The sequence below is a fragment of the Ahaetulla prasina genome, chromosome 4 (genome assembly GCF_028640845.1).
Source record: "Ahaetulla prasina isolate Xishuangbanna chromosome 4, ASM2864084v1, whole genome shotgun sequence".
Classification (NCBI taxonomy): Eukaryota; Metazoa; Chordata; class Lepidosauria; order Squamata; family Colubridae; genus Ahaetulla; species Ahaetulla prasina.
The window spans coordinates 54,989,524-55,008,934 of record NC_080542.1 but is presented as its reverse complement, the minus strand read 5'-3'; the positions used below and the strand labels follow the sequence as shown (position 1 = coordinate 55,008,934).

The 19,411-nt window shown below is 36.1% G+C and overlaps 2 protein-coding genes across 7 annotated transcripts in view; one reads left to right on the top strand and one right to left on the bottom strand.

Moving 5' to 3' along the window:
- The window catches only part of IFI35 (interferon induced protein 35), a 240,233-nt gene that overhangs the window by 2,738 nt on the left and 218,084 nt on the right, over positions 1-19,411 (bottom strand). The window contains exon 8 of the mRNA XM_058183217.1: positions 753-945. Within this exon, the coding sequence (XP_058039200.1) occupies positions 753-945 (193 nt within the window). The remainder of the gene's footprint in view (positions 1-752; positions 946-19,411) is intronic.
- Positions 1-19,411, top strand: part of VAT1 (vesicle amine transport 1) — a 112,734-nt gene that overhangs the window by 59,789 nt on the left and 33,534 nt on the right. The gene's annotated exons all lie outside the window — the stretch shown is intronic.

The window sequence follows — 19,411 nt, the reverse complement described above, 5'->3', positions numbered from 1 at the left end:
TGCCTTGTTTAGTGACCATTCAAAATTATGGTGACGAAAAAGTAATTTTATTATCGGTTCCTATATTTAAAACTCACAAAGGGCTGTAAAGAGAAGGAAAGCTGAAGTAAGATAATAAGCACAGTAGTGGCTTCACTTAAAGACCAAGCTGTGAGTTATCACTATAAAGGACTATGTGTAATTACTTTTGGCTTAATGCAGGGGCTATAGTACCAGTGATTGTTTTAAAAAGGGTTATGATAAATATACAGAGGGAATCTATTGATGGCTCAAGACTCCAAAGCTAGAAAACTTCTGGTTCTGAAGCTAGAAAACTTCTAACCAAGAGCGGATGGCCGCTCTTACAATTCTCAACCTGCCCTTGTGTGCTTCAATGGAAGTAGCTTAGGACAAATACAGAATCACTAATAAATCCAGAAGATGATATAACCATGAGCCCAGTGGTGGAATTCATTTTTTTTATACTACTGGTTCTGTGGGGGTGGCTTGGGGGAGTGGTGTGGCTTGGTGGGCGTGGCTTGGTGGGCATGGCAGGGGAAGGATACTGCAAAATCTCCATTCCCACCCCACTCTGGGGCCAGCCAAAGATGGTATTTGCCGGTTCTCCGAACTACTCAAAATTTCCGCTACCAGTTCTCCAGAACCTATCAGAACCTGCTGAATAGCAACCCTGCATGAGCCTCTCAATTTATGGAAGGAATGCTATTCCCCCACATGTGGCACACTCTTCCTTTTATCACATTTTCTCCTACCTCCATCATCTATAAAAGTCAGCACTACATTATCCGAGTTTGGGAGCTGTTCCAGATGATCCACCTCACCCCCTTGATTCTTCCGTTTGCTGAAAAACAGAACTAGCTTGTCGTGGAGCTGATCCTTGGATAAAGAGAAAGCAGACAATCCAGATAACAGCACTTGCTGGGAACTCTGCTTCAGGGAGATCTGCTGGAATCAGAAGGGGAAAAGTCTTGAGAAAGTAGAATTTAACAATAATATAGCATTATTATTATCTCTTTTATTCATTAAACATGAAACTCAGTCAACTGAACATTTAAAATTGTGTCACAAATACGATTGACTGGTGCTAATGGTTGAAACGGGTTGCTGCCAGCGTCCTAGGTATCAACCAAGTATCTTCTTAAAGTATATGATGTTCCAAGTAGCACAGTTTTTTGCAGTTTCGCTAGTGTTATTGCAGGAAGCTTCAACTTCTTGATGTGTTTTGTAAAATTCTTGGAATGGTAAAAATACCATTGTAAAAATGGTACCAAGTGCCCCAATGACAATGGGTATTACTGTTACATTCTCAACTTTCTTCAATTGTCCAAATTTTCCACTTTTGTCCCAGTCGCTTTACAATTGCTTGCCCTGGTTCCCTAGCAGTAGCAACTGAGCCTGTAGCCCATTTTTCGGCAGATGTCCAGGAGCCATAGCATCTGATATTTTCCTTGTTGACCGGTATGGAATTTTGTTGATTTCTTCTCATCCTTGGTGATGGTAGGTGCCTGGGTTGGTTCACGGTGGCTAAGCAACTACTGATCCGAAGACTGCATTTCCATAACTATAGGGATCGCACCAGTGGTGAAATCTGAACCAGTTTGCTACCAGTTCGCTAGCTGCGCATGCGTGCTGTGCGCCAAGTGTGCTGTGCACGCATGCACAGTTTGCACCAAATGTGCACATGCACAGTACATGGCAAAAGGAGGCTTTGGAAGGTAAATAGAAGAGCAGGGTGGGGGGGAGAGAATCGGCTGTGACAAACAATCTTGGGAACCTTTTAAAAAACTTTTTAAAGCATTTTTTACTACCATTCAGGCAAATAAGTAGTAAAAAATACTTTAAAAAAGTAAAAAAAAAAGGCTCAGACAATCATATGGCAGAGCTGTGATCTTGGGAACCTTTTGTTTACCTTTTTAAAGCATTTTTTTTTTACTACCTGTTCTGGGAATAGATAATAAAAAATGCTTTTAAAAAGTTTTAAAATGACTCGGATGATCACAGCTGTGCCGCGCAATTTCTTTACTTTTTAAAAGTATTTTTTACTACCAATTCACCTGAACTGGTAATAAAAAAAATGCTTAAAAAGTAAAAAAAAAAAAAGTTCCGATGATCGCATGTCGCTCAACTGATCGTTGGAACTTTTTTTTTACATTTTTTTACTACCAGTTCAGAGAAGCATTTTTTACTACTGGTTCAGGTGAACAGGCCTGAACCGGTAGCATTTCACCCCAGACCACACCCAATAGCTGCCCAGGTCCAGCCACGGGTTTGACTGGTCGACTGGTGATGATTGACTGATGCTAATGGTTGATACAGGTTTCTGCCAGCATCCTAGATATCAACCAAGTACCGTCTTAAGATGTATGGTGTTCTGAGTAGCGCAGTTTTTTGCCATTCCACTGGTGTTATTGCAGGAAACTGCAATTTCTTGATGTGTTTTACAAAATTCTTGGACATGGTACCAAGTGCACCGATGACAATGGGTATGACTGTTACATGTTTCATCCATAGCTGCGTACTTTCGATGGCCAGGTCATGATAGTTCATGATTTTTTTTAGTTCTTTTTCTTCAACTCTGGCATCTCCTGGTACTGCGATGTCAATAAACTGTACGTTTCGGTTTTCAACAACTGTGATATCTGGCATGTTGTGTTCCAAGCGACGATCCATCTCTTTTCGAAAGTCCCACAAGATCTTCACCTTCTCATTTTCTATAACTTTTTCCACTTTATATTCCCATGACTTTTTGGATACAGGTAAGTCGTATTTTTTACATAATGACCAGTGGATTAATTTAGCAACTCGGTCGTGTCTAGCTTTGTTGTTGTTGTTGTTGTTATTATTATTATTAGTTACATAGTCAACCAGATGTTCAGACTGGATTTAACATTTTTGTCTACCTATTGAGTTCTGAACCAATGGTGTTGGACATCATCATCATCATCACTGTTGTTATTGTTGTTTTGTTGTTGTTTTGTATCATCATCACCACCATCATCATCATTATTGTCTGTTGCACAGTCAGCCAGATTTTCAGACTGGATTTGGCATTTTTGTCTACCTATCAAGCTCTTTCCAAGGACTTGGGATAGGCAGATGCATGGTTAGTGCTGCTACAGGTATCTTTGCAGCAGGGGTGAAATGCTTCCAGTTTGGACCGGATCACACGATCCAGTAGCAATGGTGGCAAAAATCCCTGCTGCCCCCCCCACCCTAGCTGAGCTTCACGATCATCAGAGGGTTTTTAAAAAAACTTTTAAAAGCAATTTTTTCTTCGGCCGAAAAAATGCTTTTAAAAGTTTAAAAAAAGGCTCTGATGATCACGCGGCTCAGCTGGGATTGTCAGAACCCTTTAAAAGCATGTATTCCACAAGCTCTTCGACCAAAAAGATTATAGAAAAAATGTTTTTAAAAGATTCTGGTGAACAGGCAACTTAGTTGGGATTGTCAGAATCCTTTAAAAGCTTTTTTCCCTCTGGCGATCCCAGCTGAGTTGCCTGATCATCACAGGCTTTTAAAAGTATTTTTTTACAACTTCTTCAGTTGAAGAGGTTGTAGAAAAAATGCTTTTAAAAGTTTTTTTTAAAAAAGTTGGCCAAACCCACCCAGTCACATTACACCACCACCCCGCCAAACCACGCCCACAGAACCGGTAGTAACAAATTTTACATTTCACCCCTGCTTTGCAGAATGGAAACTGGTCCTAGTAAAGTGCCTTTTGCAATTGACTGATGCTGAACTTGTCAATCCCCTTTCCTACTTCCCCTTCCTCTCCCCCACTCCTCCCCTCTTTTCTCCCTTTCTCCCTTTCTCCCCTACTCTTGTCCCCTCTCCTTTCTTCTTCCCCTTCCCCTTTCTTCCATTCCGCTGTCTCCTTCTCCTCCTCTATCTTACCCTCTCCTCCTCTCTCCTTTCTTTCTTCTTTGTTGTACATTATTTCCCTTATTTGAGGGACATTATTTCCCTTATCTGAGCAACTCCCTTTTTCAAATAATATATACTTTCTTTTCTTTCTTTTCTTTTTTTTAAAATAATTTTTATTCAGCATTTACATCTTTAAAATTATTGTTACATTTTACAGCTTTCTGATACTGGCATCTTTGGTAATATCTATTTTACCTTTTAACCAACTATATACATATACATTTTATATATTACTAGCTAATTTCTATATTCATTACACTATAGCTGTCTATTACACATTATCTATTTCATTCTTCAAGAGAATAGTATCTTCTCTTTCTTTTTAAAAAAAATAAATTTTATAAAATATACAATTTAAAAACATTAGACGTGGTGCGTCTTGTCTGGTACAAACTTTTCTACATTTTTTCTTTTGTGTAGATTACAAAATTATGCATATTCCATATATACTTTTGGTACATTCAATCACAATCAGTTACATACATATTTCCTTCGTATCTATTCAAATCCTGTTTACTCCTATCTAATGTTTCTTATATTACTTTATTTTTCTCCCCGTTCTTCACTTTGTTTCTAATTCTCTATCCCTACATTCCTCCTTTTCTCTAGCCATTTATAAAATGTATTCCAGGTTACATAAAATTCCGATTCATCTTTGTCTTTGAGCTCCATTGTTAACCTGTCCATTTCTGCAGAGGTCAATATTTTGTTGATTATTTCTTCTTCCTGTGGGTTCTCTCTGCATTTTCAATTTTGTACGAAGGTCAACCTTGCTGCCGTTAATATGTGTACCATAAGATATATTCCTTCTTTTTTGTAATTATTCCTTACTATACCCAAAAGGAAGAGTTCTAGTGTCATATCTATCGTCTGGTTTAACATCTCTTCTAGCCACTGTTTTATTTGAAACTAAAAGTTCTTGGCTTTTGGGCATCCCCACCACATATGATAATAGGTGCCTAATATTTTTGCACATCTTGGCCAGTCTTGAGGGTGGGAGGTGCCACCTGTAGAACATCTTGTATTGATTTTTTTTTAAGGCAGTGGCTAGAGTAAGCTTTCTGTTCCTCTCCCATAGTTTTTGTCAGCTATCTAGATTGATGCCATAACCAAATTTTTTTACTCCAGGTGAGCATGGTCTCTTTCACTTGCTCTTTTAGCATGTCGTAATCCAGTAAACATTTATATAATTTCCTAATCATCTGCACATCTGCCCCTTGTAAGATTTCGCCCAATTCTATAGGTTCGGTCCTTATGCCCCATTCATTTTTATCTCTCATGTATCGTGATTGGACCTGAAGATATGCCCATCATTCTAGTTTTATCCCTTCTTCTTGTAAAGTCCTGTCTAGACCTCAGCTCTCCTTTTTCATTCAATATGTCTTTATACATGATCATTCTTTCTAATTTCATAAAATTTGGATGTTCAAACATCTCCAGGGTCGACAGCCAATTGGGAATTTCTATATAATTTTGTTGCTTAATTTTTATCCAAACATCCAATAGAGCTCTTCTGATGAGATGTTTCTGGAAGTATTCATGTGCTTTACGTTTCCCATCCCAAAGGATCGCGTGCCACCCCATTTGCATGTCATGTCCTTCCAGTGGTAGCAGCCTTCTGTTTTTTAAATTAATCCATTCCCTAATTCACGTGAGTGCTGCTACCTGGTAGTATTTTTCTCAATCAGGGAATCCAAATCCACCTCTTTCTTTCGAGTCTTGCAATAGTTTCAATTTAATTCTTAATTAATTCTTAATTTTTTCCCTTGCCAAATATATTTAGTTATTATTTTGTTTAAATTTCTAAAAAAATTTATTGGTATGGTTTAAAATAGAAAGAGTATCTTTGGCAGTATAGTCATTTTGACAGTTGCGATTCTCCCCATGAAGGAAAGTTGCAGGTTTTTCCACTCATCGAAATCTACCTTAATTTGGTCCACTAATTTATTGTAATTGTCCTCCTTTAGAGTAGCACATCTTGACGTCACATAAATACCTAAGTATCTCACTTTCTTTACTATCTGCATTTTAATTTTCTCAGCCAATTCTTTTTCTTGCATTTTACTTAGATTCTTAACTAAAATTTTGGTTTTTTCCTTGTTCACCCTCAAGCCTGCAACTTCCCCATATTCGCTCAATACTTTCATTAACCTCTCACCCAATTGTAAAGGGTCTTCTAGAATGAACACAAGGTCATCAGCAAACGCTTGCACCTTGAAAGTTTCCTTTTTTTATTTCCAGACCTTTTATTTGTTCATCTTTTCAGATAATTCTAGTGAAAACTTCTAGGGATAGGACGAACAATAACAGTGATAATGGGCATCCCTGTCTAGTTCCTTTCTGAATTTTAAAACTTTGTGCAGTTTCACCATACTACTTTGGCTTTTTGGGTAGAGTAGATTGCATTGAACATGTTTATGAATTTCTCCCCAAATTCCATTAGTTTTAACTGATTTGACATAAAGTCCCATTTAACGTTGTCAAAGGTCTTTTATGTATCAACAAACATTAAGGCCAATTTCTTTTCATTATGGGTCTCATAGTATTCCTATATGTTTAGTATGATTCTTTTTTTTTGAAAAAGGTTTTTTTTAAAATAAAGATCATTTTTGAACAGGATATCAGTCAGGTACATTATTGAACATAATTCAGATTTCACCCCCCATTGTATTATAACCAATATATTTCTTTCTTCCTCTTATTTGCACATATTTATCAAAAAATCTGTTCCATCCCCCCATTCTGCAATCAATATTTAAGTCAAGTCTAGTCCCCATATTTTAACCCCCTTTTTACCCTACCCTCTTTCAGTCCAAGTATAAAAGTAATTTTAATTTCATCAAGACAATTGTTATTACATAGCCCATTACCCAAAAGAACAAAAAGGATCAAATTATCACTTGTATTCTTGCTTAAATATCAAAATTCTCCACTTATCCTTTAATATATTTAAATCTAAGGTAAGCCATCCAAGATCCTTTCTTAGTGCTGTCATGCAATCACATCGACATATCCATCTTCCTAGAAATTGTCCTGAAATCACAAAGACAATCCTTCTTGTATTTCTTCCTCTGCCTCTAGATGTCACTCTTTAATACAGTTGCAGTTCACAAATAACAAAGTATCCATTTTGTTTCAATCGTGCTTAAGTAGCAGTTAAATTTCTTCTTGTTCTTAGATGTTTTAAATCATAAAGGTCAGTTTTCTTGTTCAAAATCCTTTCTTAAGAACATCCTGCAATCACAAAGATATATCCATCGTTCTTGAAATTATCTTGAAGTCACAAAGACAATTCTTTCTTTCATTTCTTCCTCTGCCTTTATGTGTCCTTCTTTAATTTACAGTCACAAATAACGCAGTGTCCATTTTGTTTCTGTGATACTAGACCACGCCTTTCCTTTGTCTCCACTCGTTTCCCTTTTTCCAAATTTTATCCCATTTTAATAATTTCTTTATATTTCTTTTGGTCCCAAATTACAGAGAGTAGAGGGATTTAGGGTATTCCATAAAAATTAATGCATTATTTCCTTTGGCTCCTTTCTCTTTTTTCTTTTCTTATGTATATCTTAAGTATTCCATCAAAACTTCCAAAAATCTCAAACAATTATTTAATTAGAAAAAAAAAACTTATTTTCCTTTATTTAGATGGGGCTCTAAACTTCAATTCCAAGCCCTCTTTGTCAGAGTTCAGGTATCTCTTAACTTATTTCTTTCCGTTTTCACTTTCACTTAAAGTTAGCTGCTATTTCAATGTTTCTTTCAGCTTGTGCTTATTTCCACAAAAATGCCTCTTTGTGAGCTGGTGTCAATTCCCCCGGCTTCGATATCCTGGTCAGATTTTATGCTTTACCCCCTGCCTGTTCTTGTGGCCGTCCCAATTTTGGAGCAGCTGATGGCGGCTGCCGTTCCTCCTCGCTGGATTGAGGGAAAAAGGCCAGAGCTATAGGGAATTTGCAACTTCCCTCTTCGCTCCAGTGGCTCCCTCTATGGGACAACTATGGTCCTGAATGAATCTCCATTTTGAGGGGACATCGGCACTTGCCCCAGAGCTTCAGGGTTTGTGACTGTTCCATTGCGATGCTGGCCATGCCTTTCTTGTTTAGTATGATTCTGATGTTATTCTTTATCTGCCTCCTCGGCAGAAAACCATTCTGATTGCTATGAATAAAATCCTCTATGAATCTTTTTAACCTTTCAGCCATGATGGCCATAATCTTATAGTCCAAAGATATGGATCTGTAACTTCTAACAAGTGTCAACTCCAAATTGTCCTTAGGAATTAAGGTGATAACTGCTTCCTCCCATGGGGCCAGAATTTTTGCATCTTTAAGAACTGCATTGAATACTTCTAATAAGGTAGAATTTAGTGGATCTTGAAGGTTTTTATATATTTTCGAAGGCAATCCATCTGGGCCTGCCGTTTTGTTATTTTTCTTTCTTTTAATTGCCACTATTAATTCTAGAGGTGTTATGTCTCTGTTCAGCATAAGTCTTATCTGTTCTGACACTTTAGGTAAGTTGGCTTTTTGGAGACATCAAATGTTTTTTTCTTCAAGAGTACCACCCTCTTCTGTATATAATTCCCTATAGAACTCATGAATTATGTCTCTTTCCCCTTTGTTATGATATATTATCTGCCCCTCTTTATTGCATAATTTGCTAATGCACTTTTTATCTTTTTGTTTCTTCAATTTATAAGCTAGCCAACATCCTGGTTTGTTTGCATTTTTGAAGAAATTTTGTTTTAAGTATTTTAGTCATTGTGTCAAATCTTCCTTCTCGTCATGTTCAAATTATGTTTAATTATGTCTATTTGTTGTTTCAAATCCCTTCTTTTGGGTTCTTTTTCTAAATCTCTTTCTAGCCTGCCAAGTTCTTCGTCCAAATCTTTTTGACGCTGTCTTTTCTTTTTCTTTTATTTTGCCATGTAAGCAATTGCAATCCCTCTCATGTAGGCTTTTGCCATGTCCCATCAATTTTGAATATTTGTATCCTCCTTTTTATTGTCTTGGAAGAACAGATTCATCTTAAATTTTCAGTGTTGGAACATTCACAACTTCTGCAGGCAAATCGTTCCACTTGTTAATTGTTCTAACGGTCAGGAAATTTCTCCTTAGTTCTAAGTTGTTTCTTTCTTTGTTCAGTTTCCACCCATTGCTTCTTGTTCTACCCTCAGGTGCTTTGGAGAACAGCCCGACTCCTTCTTCTTTGTGGCAACCCCTGAGATATTGGAACACTGCTATTATGTCTCCCCTAGTCCTTCTTTTTATTAAACTAGACATACCCAGTTCCTGCAACCGTTCTTCATATGTTTTAGCCTCCAGTCTCCTAATCATCTTTTTTGCTCTTCTCTGCACTCTTTCTAGAGTCTCAACATCTTTTTTACATCGTGGCGACCAAAACTGGATGCAATATTCCAAGTGTGGCCTTACCAAGGCATTATAAAGTGGCACTAACACTTCACGTGATCTTGATTCTATCCCTCTGTTTATGTAGCCCAGAACTGTGTTGGCTTTTTTAGCAGCTGCTGCACACTGCTGGCTCATATCTAAATGGTTATCCACTAGGACTCCAAGATCCCTCTCACAGGTACTACTATTGAGCAAGGTACCACATATACGGTACCTGTGCATTTTGGGTTTTTTTGCCTAAATGTAGAACCTTACTTTTTTCACTGTTGAATTTCATTTTATTAGCTAGCGCCCAATGTTCAAGTCTGTCAAGATCTTTCTGTAACTTGAGCCTATCTTCTGGAGTGTTGGCTATTCCTGCCAGCTTGGCGTCATCTGCAAATTTGATGAGTTCCCCATCTATCCCCTCATCCAAGTCATTGATGAAGATGTTGAAGAGTACTGGGCCTAAAACAGAGCCTCGGGGTACTCCACTGCATACTTCCCTCCATGTGGATGTAGTTCCGTTGAGGACTACACATTGAGTGCAGTTGGTCAGCCAGTTACGAATCCATCTGGTGGTGGTGCTGTCTAACTCACATTTTTCTACTTTATCTAGTAGTAGGTTATGGTCTACTTTATCAAATGCTTTACTGAAGTCCAACTAAATTATATCGACAGCATTCCTCTGGTCTACTAATTTTGTCATTTTGTCAAAGAATGCAATAAGATTAGTCTGGCATGATCTGTTTTTGACAAACCCATGTTGGCTTTTGGTTATTACTTTGTTTGCTTCTAGGTGTTCGGTGATTCGTTGCTTGATTATCTTTTCCAGAATCTTCCCCGGTATTGAGGTCAGGCTGATAGGTCTGTAGTATCCTGGATCTTTTTTTTTTTCCTTTTTTGAAGATGGGAACTACATCAGCTCTTTTCCAGTCCTCTGGCAGCTCCCTTGTGCTCCAGGATCTTTGAAAGATATAGTTCAGTGGTTCTGAGATTTCGTCTGCCAGTTCCTTCAGAACCTTGGGGTGTAATCCATCCGGTCCTGGTGATTTGAACTCGTCTAGGGTAGACAGGTGTTCACTTATCATTTTCTTCCCTATTTTAACTTGTGTTTCTAATCTGTTTTTTGTAGTGCTGTTTTTGATAGGTTGGATTGTTTTTTCCTTTTGTGTAAAGACAGATGCAAAAAATGAGTTAAGTAGATCTGCTTTCTCCCTGTTGCTTGTCATCTTCTTGCCACTTTCTCCCAGCAATGGGCCAATTGTTTCCTTGACTTTTTTCTTGTTTTTAACATGTTGGAAGAAGCTTTTTTTGTTATTTTTTTACTTTTGTCGCTAGCCTTTGTTCATTGTGAGCTTTAGCTTTCCTCACTTCATCTTTACAGGCTCGGGCTATTTGCTGATATTCTGCCTTAGTTAATTTGCCCCTCTTTCCATTTTTTATACTTGTCCTTTTTGTCTTTCAATTTGTCAGATAGTTCTTTATGCATCCATGCTAGTTTCTTTTGAGATTTATTATTTTTCTTCATTGGTATTGTGCTAGACTGAGCTTTTATAATCTCACTTTTCAAAATTTCCCAAGCTTCTTGAATTGTTTTCCCCTTGAGGATTCTCATCCATTGAATCCTTCTCAAGCTCTCTCTAAGTTTATTGAAATTAGCTCTCTTAAAGTCCAAGACTCTAGTTTGACTTTGTTCTACTACTTGTATTTGCTTAATGTCGAATTCCAATATTGCGTGGTCACTTGCCCCCAAGGTTCCTGTAGCTTCAACATCTTCTATCATTTCATCTCTGTTAGTGAGAATTAAGTCCAGTATGGCTGATCCCCTTGTTGCCTTCTCTATTTTTTGGGAAAGAAAGATGTCTGCTAGGTTTGTTAGGAACCTGTTGGATCTTCCACTTGGTGCAGAGTTTGTTTCCCAATCGATGTCAGGGTAGTTAAAATCCCCCATTACTACTGTGATGTGCTTCCTACATACCTTAGTTAGCTGACTAGCAAAAAGTTCATCTATTTCCTCTGTTTGGTTGGATGGCCTATAGTATAGACCTATGGCAATATCGTTTTTCACCCCTTTTATATTGACCCAAATACATTCAATATATCTGTTCTTCCATCTTTGATTTGAATTCTTTTTGTCTTAGAATTGGTCTCTTTAATGTCCACCTTCATATTTCTGCTCCCCCCTCCATCTAATTGTCACTGGATTATGATCTGCCCAAAGATTTTTATCAATTACAATTTCTTCTACTTCCAAATTTAATTCCTTTGACATCGGGCATGTCGGCCTGAATAGAATGTAAATTGCTTCTTCCTGCATTTCTTTCTCTCCAACTATCCAGCATGTTCATTCCTCTGCCATTTTGAAAAAGTTATTGGACAATGTTTTCCTAGTTCCTTTCCTTATTTTATCACTTTTATAGTCCAGATGTTTGTCCACTATTGCATTAAAGTCCCCCAGGATGCAAATGTTATCATATTCCATCTTTCCAATAATCATGTATAACTTTTTGTAAAATTGATTCTATTTTTCATTTAGGGCATAGATTCCCACTAAGGCTATTTTCTTATAGTTCAAAATTGCTTCTACTATAAATATCCTGCCTTCGTCATCCTCATAAATTTGTTTTGTTTGAATTTCCTCTTTAAAATACATTGCTACTCCCCCTTTCTTCTTATGTGATACTGCTGCAAACAGTTTTCTTAACTTGGGTTGAACTAATAAATGTAGGTGCTGTTTATTTATATGTACCTCTTGAAAAATTATTATATCCAATTTCATCTTACAGAGTCTGCTAAAAAAAATCCTTTTGGGGGGAGTTTAATCCATTCACATTTAAAGATATAGCTGATGTTTCTTCTTGCAAGTGTCTACTTATATTTAGGTTTTGTAGCCCTCGTTGATCTAATCTTTTCAGGTCTGCTTTCATTGTAGTTGCTATCATCTGTTCTTTCTCCTCTTCCATTTCCCTTCTCCCTATTTAGTGGCTCTCTCACTTCCATATTTTGTATTCTAGTATCACCTTCTACTCTTACTTCTCTTTCTTGTTGTTCTTCACTGCTGAAGTTCTGGCTGTAAAATTCCTCTGCTTTGTCTATGGTGTCTATTCTGTATCTTTTTTCCTGCCATGATATTGATTCCCTCTGGCATCAGCCATCAAAAGTTGATATTGTGCCTGATTAGTTTAGATGTCAAAAATTGGTATGACCTCCTTAGTTCTCGCATCCTATGTGGCCCTTATTTTAATACTACTAACTGTCTCCCTCTATGTTCTAGTAGGTTGTCCCTGGTTCTATGGAGTATCTCATCCCTCACTGATTTTTTAACGAATGCAATATGGACTTCTTTAGGGAGGTTGTGGCGTCTTGCGTAATTAGTATGGATTCTGTAGATATCATCCATTTCGTTCAGCATTTCATCCTTCCCAATTCCTAGGGCTTTCGTTAATAGGTCTGCCATCATTTCTGGCAAGTCTTCATTTTTTTCTTCTTTGACATTTTGAAAGCGCAGTTAATGTGCTGCTTGTTCTGTCTCCAATTGGATAATGGTGTTTTACAGATCTTTATTGGCCTGTATTAATCTCTCATTCATTTTGTCAACTTTTTTCTCCTCCTTGTCCATTCTCTCTTCCATTTCTAATAATTTTTGTTCATTCTTCATAATTTGTTGCTGGAAGGCCTCAAACCTCCCCTCCATTGATTTCATTTTCTCCTTTAAGTCTCCAGTATCGCTTCTAACTTCCCCAATTTCTTTTTTCAAGTCTTCATGATTCCTTAACATCACGTCCTGCATCGATTGTAATATTGATTGCAGTTCTTTAAATGAATTGGCTCTTTCTCTCTGCATCATTTCCTCTATTGATCTCTGGCCTAGATCACTTGATTCAAGTGATGAGGAATGGGATATTTGTTTTCTTCCTGTGCCAGCTTTGGATAAGTTAGGGATACTTGTCATTTTTAGCAATGACTTGAACCAATCCTCCCACTTATTTACAAGTCTTGGATTTTCCTCCGCCACTCCGAAGCACAAATTATCTCTTTCATGCTTCGTTGTTTCACAATTTGCTTCTTAGCAATAACTACAACACAGATCTATTACACTTTATCCTAAGATATAAGCTACAATAAATATAAATCAATATCAAATACTCTTAATAAGGACTGATGGCTATCTTATCATACTTCAGTTTCTATGTCCTACAATTACTTCATAAATATTATAAATACCAGTATCTTACAACACTCCACAGTCCAAATCCATTAATAATCAAGTATAATCACATGATCCTATAAATTCTTTATGTAGAAATATATATAGGTATATAAATATTCTTGGATAATTCTATTCAAATATTAAGTATATTCTTTTAGCCTTTTAGGATTACACAGTCTTATTATATTAAAGTTAGTTCTTACAGTCAGTCAGGTTCTTATTTACAAATTTCCCTTCTCGCTCTATCATTTTCCCTTTAACCAGCAGATGTCTCCTTTGTCTCTGACAGATTATTCAGCATTCAAATGTCCACCTTTCCAGTTTCATCAGCACTTTCCCCCTTCCATTATATAACTTCCTTTGTCCAGATTTTTTAAGTTCAAGATTTTTTTGCACAGAAGGGAACCTCCTTTACTCCTTTACTCCTTTTCTTTTTCCCAGTCAAATTAGTCCACAGTTCTGCAAAGCTCCCTTTCTTTGCCTGAACGTCTCTTTTCATTGCTATTCCACCCAGAGAGAAATCTTCCCTTTCTTTCTCCTCAGGCTCCTTTTGTCTTTTTTACTGTCCTGGAATCCAGAGAGATATTTGCCCCAGAACACTCACACGGAGTTGTTGGGATTGCTTCTCCCAGCCTCAGCCGCACCGCCATCTCACTAAATCACTGCCGATCTTCGCCCACCTGTCAGGTTTTCACAACCACCATGTTGGGCTGTCTCCTTCTCCGCCCGGCTTCTCCGAGGCTTTCCCTGCTGGATTCAGCCCTGACTGCCATCAAAACTGCTCAGCAGGCTACCTCTTTTCCAGTTTCCCTCCAGGAAATCTTGGACCCTGAAGGGTCAGCCAAGAGGTTTGTAGTGACTGCAAAAATAGTCTCCGTTGCCGAAGAAGCCATTTTGCACACCCGCTCTCCCTGACAGCTAGCCCTGCCCCCCATATAGTATCTTCTCTTATGTTTATACATTTATACATTAATTTTAGATTCTTTCTCCAACCAGTTATTCCATCTATTCCATGTTTCATAATATATTGTTTCCTCTCAGTCTTTTAATTCCATTGTTAATTTATCTGCTTCTGCACATTCTAGCACCTTTTTAATAATCATTGAGTTTGATGGAGCAGAACTTTGCTTCCAATTTTGTGCAAATGAAATTCTAGGGCCATAATTATGTGTAGTATGAGGTAATAAATTTATTTTCTAATCTGTTTAATAATTCCCAATAAAAATAATTCCGGTTTTATGGCAATTTCCCCCCCTGTCATTTCCTCTATCCATTTTTGGATTTTTAACCAGTATGATTTTGCTTTGGGACATATCCACCACATGTGGAATTATGTCCCATGTTGATAGTTGCATTTCCAGCAATTCAATGTATTTTTTGAGGATATCTTGGCTAATCTGACCGAGGAAAATGCCACCTTTAAAACATTTTGTAAATATTTTCTTTGTAAGCAGCCGACAATGTCATCTTATAATTTGTTGCCCATAGTTTTTCCCAATACTCTAATTCAATATTATACCCAAAAAAATTTGCCCAAATTATCGTTTCCTTCACTGTTTCCTCTTCCATTTTAAATTGAAGGAGGTATTTATATATTTTGGTAATTATTTTCTCATAGATTCGTTAATATCTTATCTATTTCTTGTTGGTCAGTTTGGAATCCATATAATTCTAAGTCTTTTTTGTATTTTGTTTGGATTTGTAAATAGGGCCACCAGTCAATTTTAATTCCTTCTTCCAATAATTTTTGTCTAGATTTCAAATTCCCTAATCCATCTAACAGTTCCTTGTATGTTACTATTCTGTTAAGGTGAATTAAATTAGGGTAAACCAAGGCTTCCATTGTCAACACCCATCTTGGGATTTTTGGATAAAAGTTCCTTTTAATTTTCATCCAAGTATCTAATAGTACTTCCCTCACTTGATGCCTCTGGAAATATTTATGGGATTTGTCTTTTCCATCCCAATAAAGGCATGCCAACCCTTCTGCAAATCATGGCTCTCAATTGTTAAAATTCTTCCATTCTTCAAATTTATCCATTCTCTGAGCCATGACAGTATTGCTGCCTGATGGTATAATTCCCAATCTGGAAGGCCAAAGCCACCCTTACTTCTGGCATCTTGTAACATTTTAAATTTGTTTCAGGTTTTTTTCCCTAGCCATATAAATTTACTAATAATTTTATTCAATTTGTCAAAAAATCTTTTCCCGAATTTTATAGGTACTGTTTGAAACAAATATAAAACTTGAGGTAGAATGTTCGTCTTTATTGTGGCGATACTCCCAATCAATGAAATTTGTAGTCTTTTTGAATTTGTTGCAATATTTTAGAGTAATTGTCTTCCTTTATTGAAGATGTTTTTGCCATGAGCCAAATGCCCAGGTACTTTACCTTTTTGACAATTTGAATTCCTAGTTTCTCCTCTAATTTCTTGTCCAGGCCTTTCATGAGGTTCTTAGTAATTATCTTTGTTTTGTTTTTATTTATTTTCAGGCGTGCTACAGTTCCAAATTTCTCTATTTCTTATAGGAGCTTTTCTCCTGTTTCCAAAGGGTCCTCTAATATGAATGCCATGTCGTCTGCAAAGGCCTGTGTTTTGTATTCTTCCCTTCTGATTTTTAACCCTTTTATTTCCCTTATTTCCCCTTACTTGTGCCAATAATATCTCCAATACAAGAATGAATAAAAAGGGGGGGGGGACAATGGACAGCCTTGTCTAACCCCTTTATTTATTTCAACTTTTTCTATAAGATCTCCATTGACCATAATTTTTGCTGTTTACTTAGAATAAATTGTCTTAATCATTTCTATAAATTTTTCACCAAATTGCATCCCAATTAATTAAAAACTGGCAATTCAAGTTGTCGAACACCTTTTGCGCATGTACCATCATTACCGCCAACTGTTTTTCTGGGTGAGCCTCATAATATTCTAGAATATTCATTATCGTCCTTATATTGTTTTTAATTTGTCATTTGGGTAGAAACCCATTTTGATCTGAATGAATAATTTTATTTAATATCTTTTTAAATCTTTCTGCAATTATTGTTTGCCAGGATTTTATAGTCAGCATTTAGCAGCGAGATTGGCCTATAATTTTGAATAAATTTATTATCTGTTCTTTCTTCTATATATATGCCTCCCTCCAATACTATATATGCCTCCCTCCAATATTTGCCATTTTGGCTTTCTCTAATACCTCATTATATATATCCAATATAATTTCTTCCAAAACTCCCTGAAATTTTTTATATATTTCTGCCAGAATTCCATTTGTCCCTGGTGTTTTGTTATTTTTCTGTTTTTTAATTGCCTCTCTTAACTCTGTTAAAATAATTTCCCCATTCAACATTTCCTTATCTTCTTCTGTTATATTTGGCAAATTCCTCTCCTGTAAGTAATTTATGATATTTTCTTCTTTAATGTTTTCTTGACTATATAGTGTTTGAAAGTAATTTTGAATATTTTTTCCCCTTGATTCTATGGTGGAGATTCCCTTGTTCGTCTTGTAAATATTGATTAATTTTTTAGCTTTTTTTTTTTTCAATTTATGAGTGAGTCATTTCCCTGACTTATTTGCTGATTCAAAATAATTTTGTTATGCTTGTTTTATATTCCTTATCATTTCTTCCTGTTGTAGTACATTAATTTTATGTTTCATTAGCTCTATTTCCTTTCTTATTTCCATATTTTGAGGATCTTTCTGGAGTGATAGTTCTAATTTTTTCAGCTTTTCAAATATTAACGTTTGTTGTTGCTTCTCTTTGTTTCTCCTTGCCATGTACGCAATAGTTATCCCCCTCATGTAGGCTTTGGCGGTATCCCATAAGTTTTGTAGTGTAATGTCTTCATTCCTATTTTCTTTAAGAAACATCTCTGATTCTCTTTCCATTATTTGTGAATATTGTTTTTCTTTAACAATTCTTTGATCTAGTGTCCATCTCTTCCTTTTTGCCCTACTTTTCCATTTTAATACTAAGGGATTATGGTCTGCCCAGGTGTTCAGCTTGATATCCATCTCTTCTAGATTATTGATCAATTCTGGATTCATCCAGGCCATGTCTATGCAAGAGAAGAAGGTGTATTGTTTTTCCTGTAGGTTTAACTGTCTCAAGCATCACTTAAATTAAACTCTCTTGCCATTTCAAAGAATGCATTTGGTAGTTTTCAACTGTTATTTTTATTTTCTTTCGTTGTCTTATAGTCCAATTTATTGTCTACCACTCAGTTAAAATCCCCTATTATACAAATATTTTCACCCTCTAGTTCCGTTAATTTCCTATGTAGTTTATTATAGAATTTTTCTTCTTTTTATGCTTGGTGCGTAAATTGTTACTAACAGTATTTTCCTACAGTTTGGACTTATTTCCATTATTAGAATTCTTCCATCCTTATCGCCAAATATTTTCCTGGGATTTAACTAATCTTTTATATATACAGCAATCCCTCTTTTTTTATTTTGTGCCAGTGCTGAAAATATTTCCCCTAATTTGGGACATTTTATGAGATCACTATGTTATTCTTTAATATGTACCTCCTGGAGGCAGATGATATCCATTTTTTCTTTTTGTAGTCTTGATATTTGTTTCCATTTGATAGCTGAGTTGATGCCGTTTATATTTGCTCTGTTCTCAATCTGTGGTCTGGTTCTGGTGCCTTCCCTCTTTTGTCGGTCTGTTTCCTTGTGGTCTCTTATGTCTTCTACACTTTTTTCTTCTGAAGTCTGATCTTCCTGGCTTTTACTTTCTCCTTCTTCCCTACTGTCTTGCTCGTCTTGTCCGCTTATATTTGTTGTTGTTGTTGTTGTTAGTTGCGAAGTCGTATCCGACCCATCGCGGCCCCATGGACAACATTCCTCCAGGCCTTCCTGTCCTGTCTGCTTATATAGTGATCATAGAGTTCCTGAGCCTTTTCTAATGTGTCAATCCGAAATTTTTTCTCCTGCCACATTATCAACATCCCCTCCAGGATGAGCCATCAAAACATCACTCTATATTTTAGTAATTGTGAAGAAAGGAAATGATAACTTCGCCTTTGCTCTCTTAACTCTTTTGGGAATTTGTTTTAATACAGAGATCTCCTTTCCACTGTGCAGCAGTGGGTCTTCTTGTGTATATACTTCATCTCTTATTTTTTTCCTGACAAATTTAAAATGAAATGAAATAAAATTCTCTCGGAAGTCTGTTCCTCCGTGCATAATTCGTATGGATTCTGTATGCCTCATCAATTTCATTTTCCAGTTCTTATTTACCTTTTTGCACTATTTCTGCTAGTAGCTCAGCCATCAATGCATTAATATTTGATTAATGATTTTATATATTTTATATTTTAATTTTATATATATAAAATTCATCAATATATTCATTTTATATTGATAAAATTCATCAATATATTCTTTCCGTCCTAAACTTCTATAACCTTTACCAATAGCAACCTTAAGTATATTCCTAGATTTCTATACTTATTCACTTACAATTAAATGAGACTCTATTAATATACTAAACTAAATAATCAGTATGTAGATATACAGAGATTAATATGGGTTGATATGTAAATATTTCAATATAAATATATATATATATAAAAATAGATATCTCTGAGTATATAATAAGTACAAATATAGATATTAATTAATTATAATTAATTATAGATACTTCAATTAATGTATAGATATATATGTATATAAGGAATTCTAAATGTTTTTCAGTTAATTGTTAGAAAATATAAGAATTTTTTTTTACATGAAATGGTTTTTGACCCCTTCCTTCAAGATGTCTTCTTTATTCAGAACTGCACGGTCACCTTCGTTGTCAGTAGCTGAGCAGTAGCTCCATTTTTAGTCTATTGCTCCAGCATATACTTCAAATCCGACACTTTCTCTT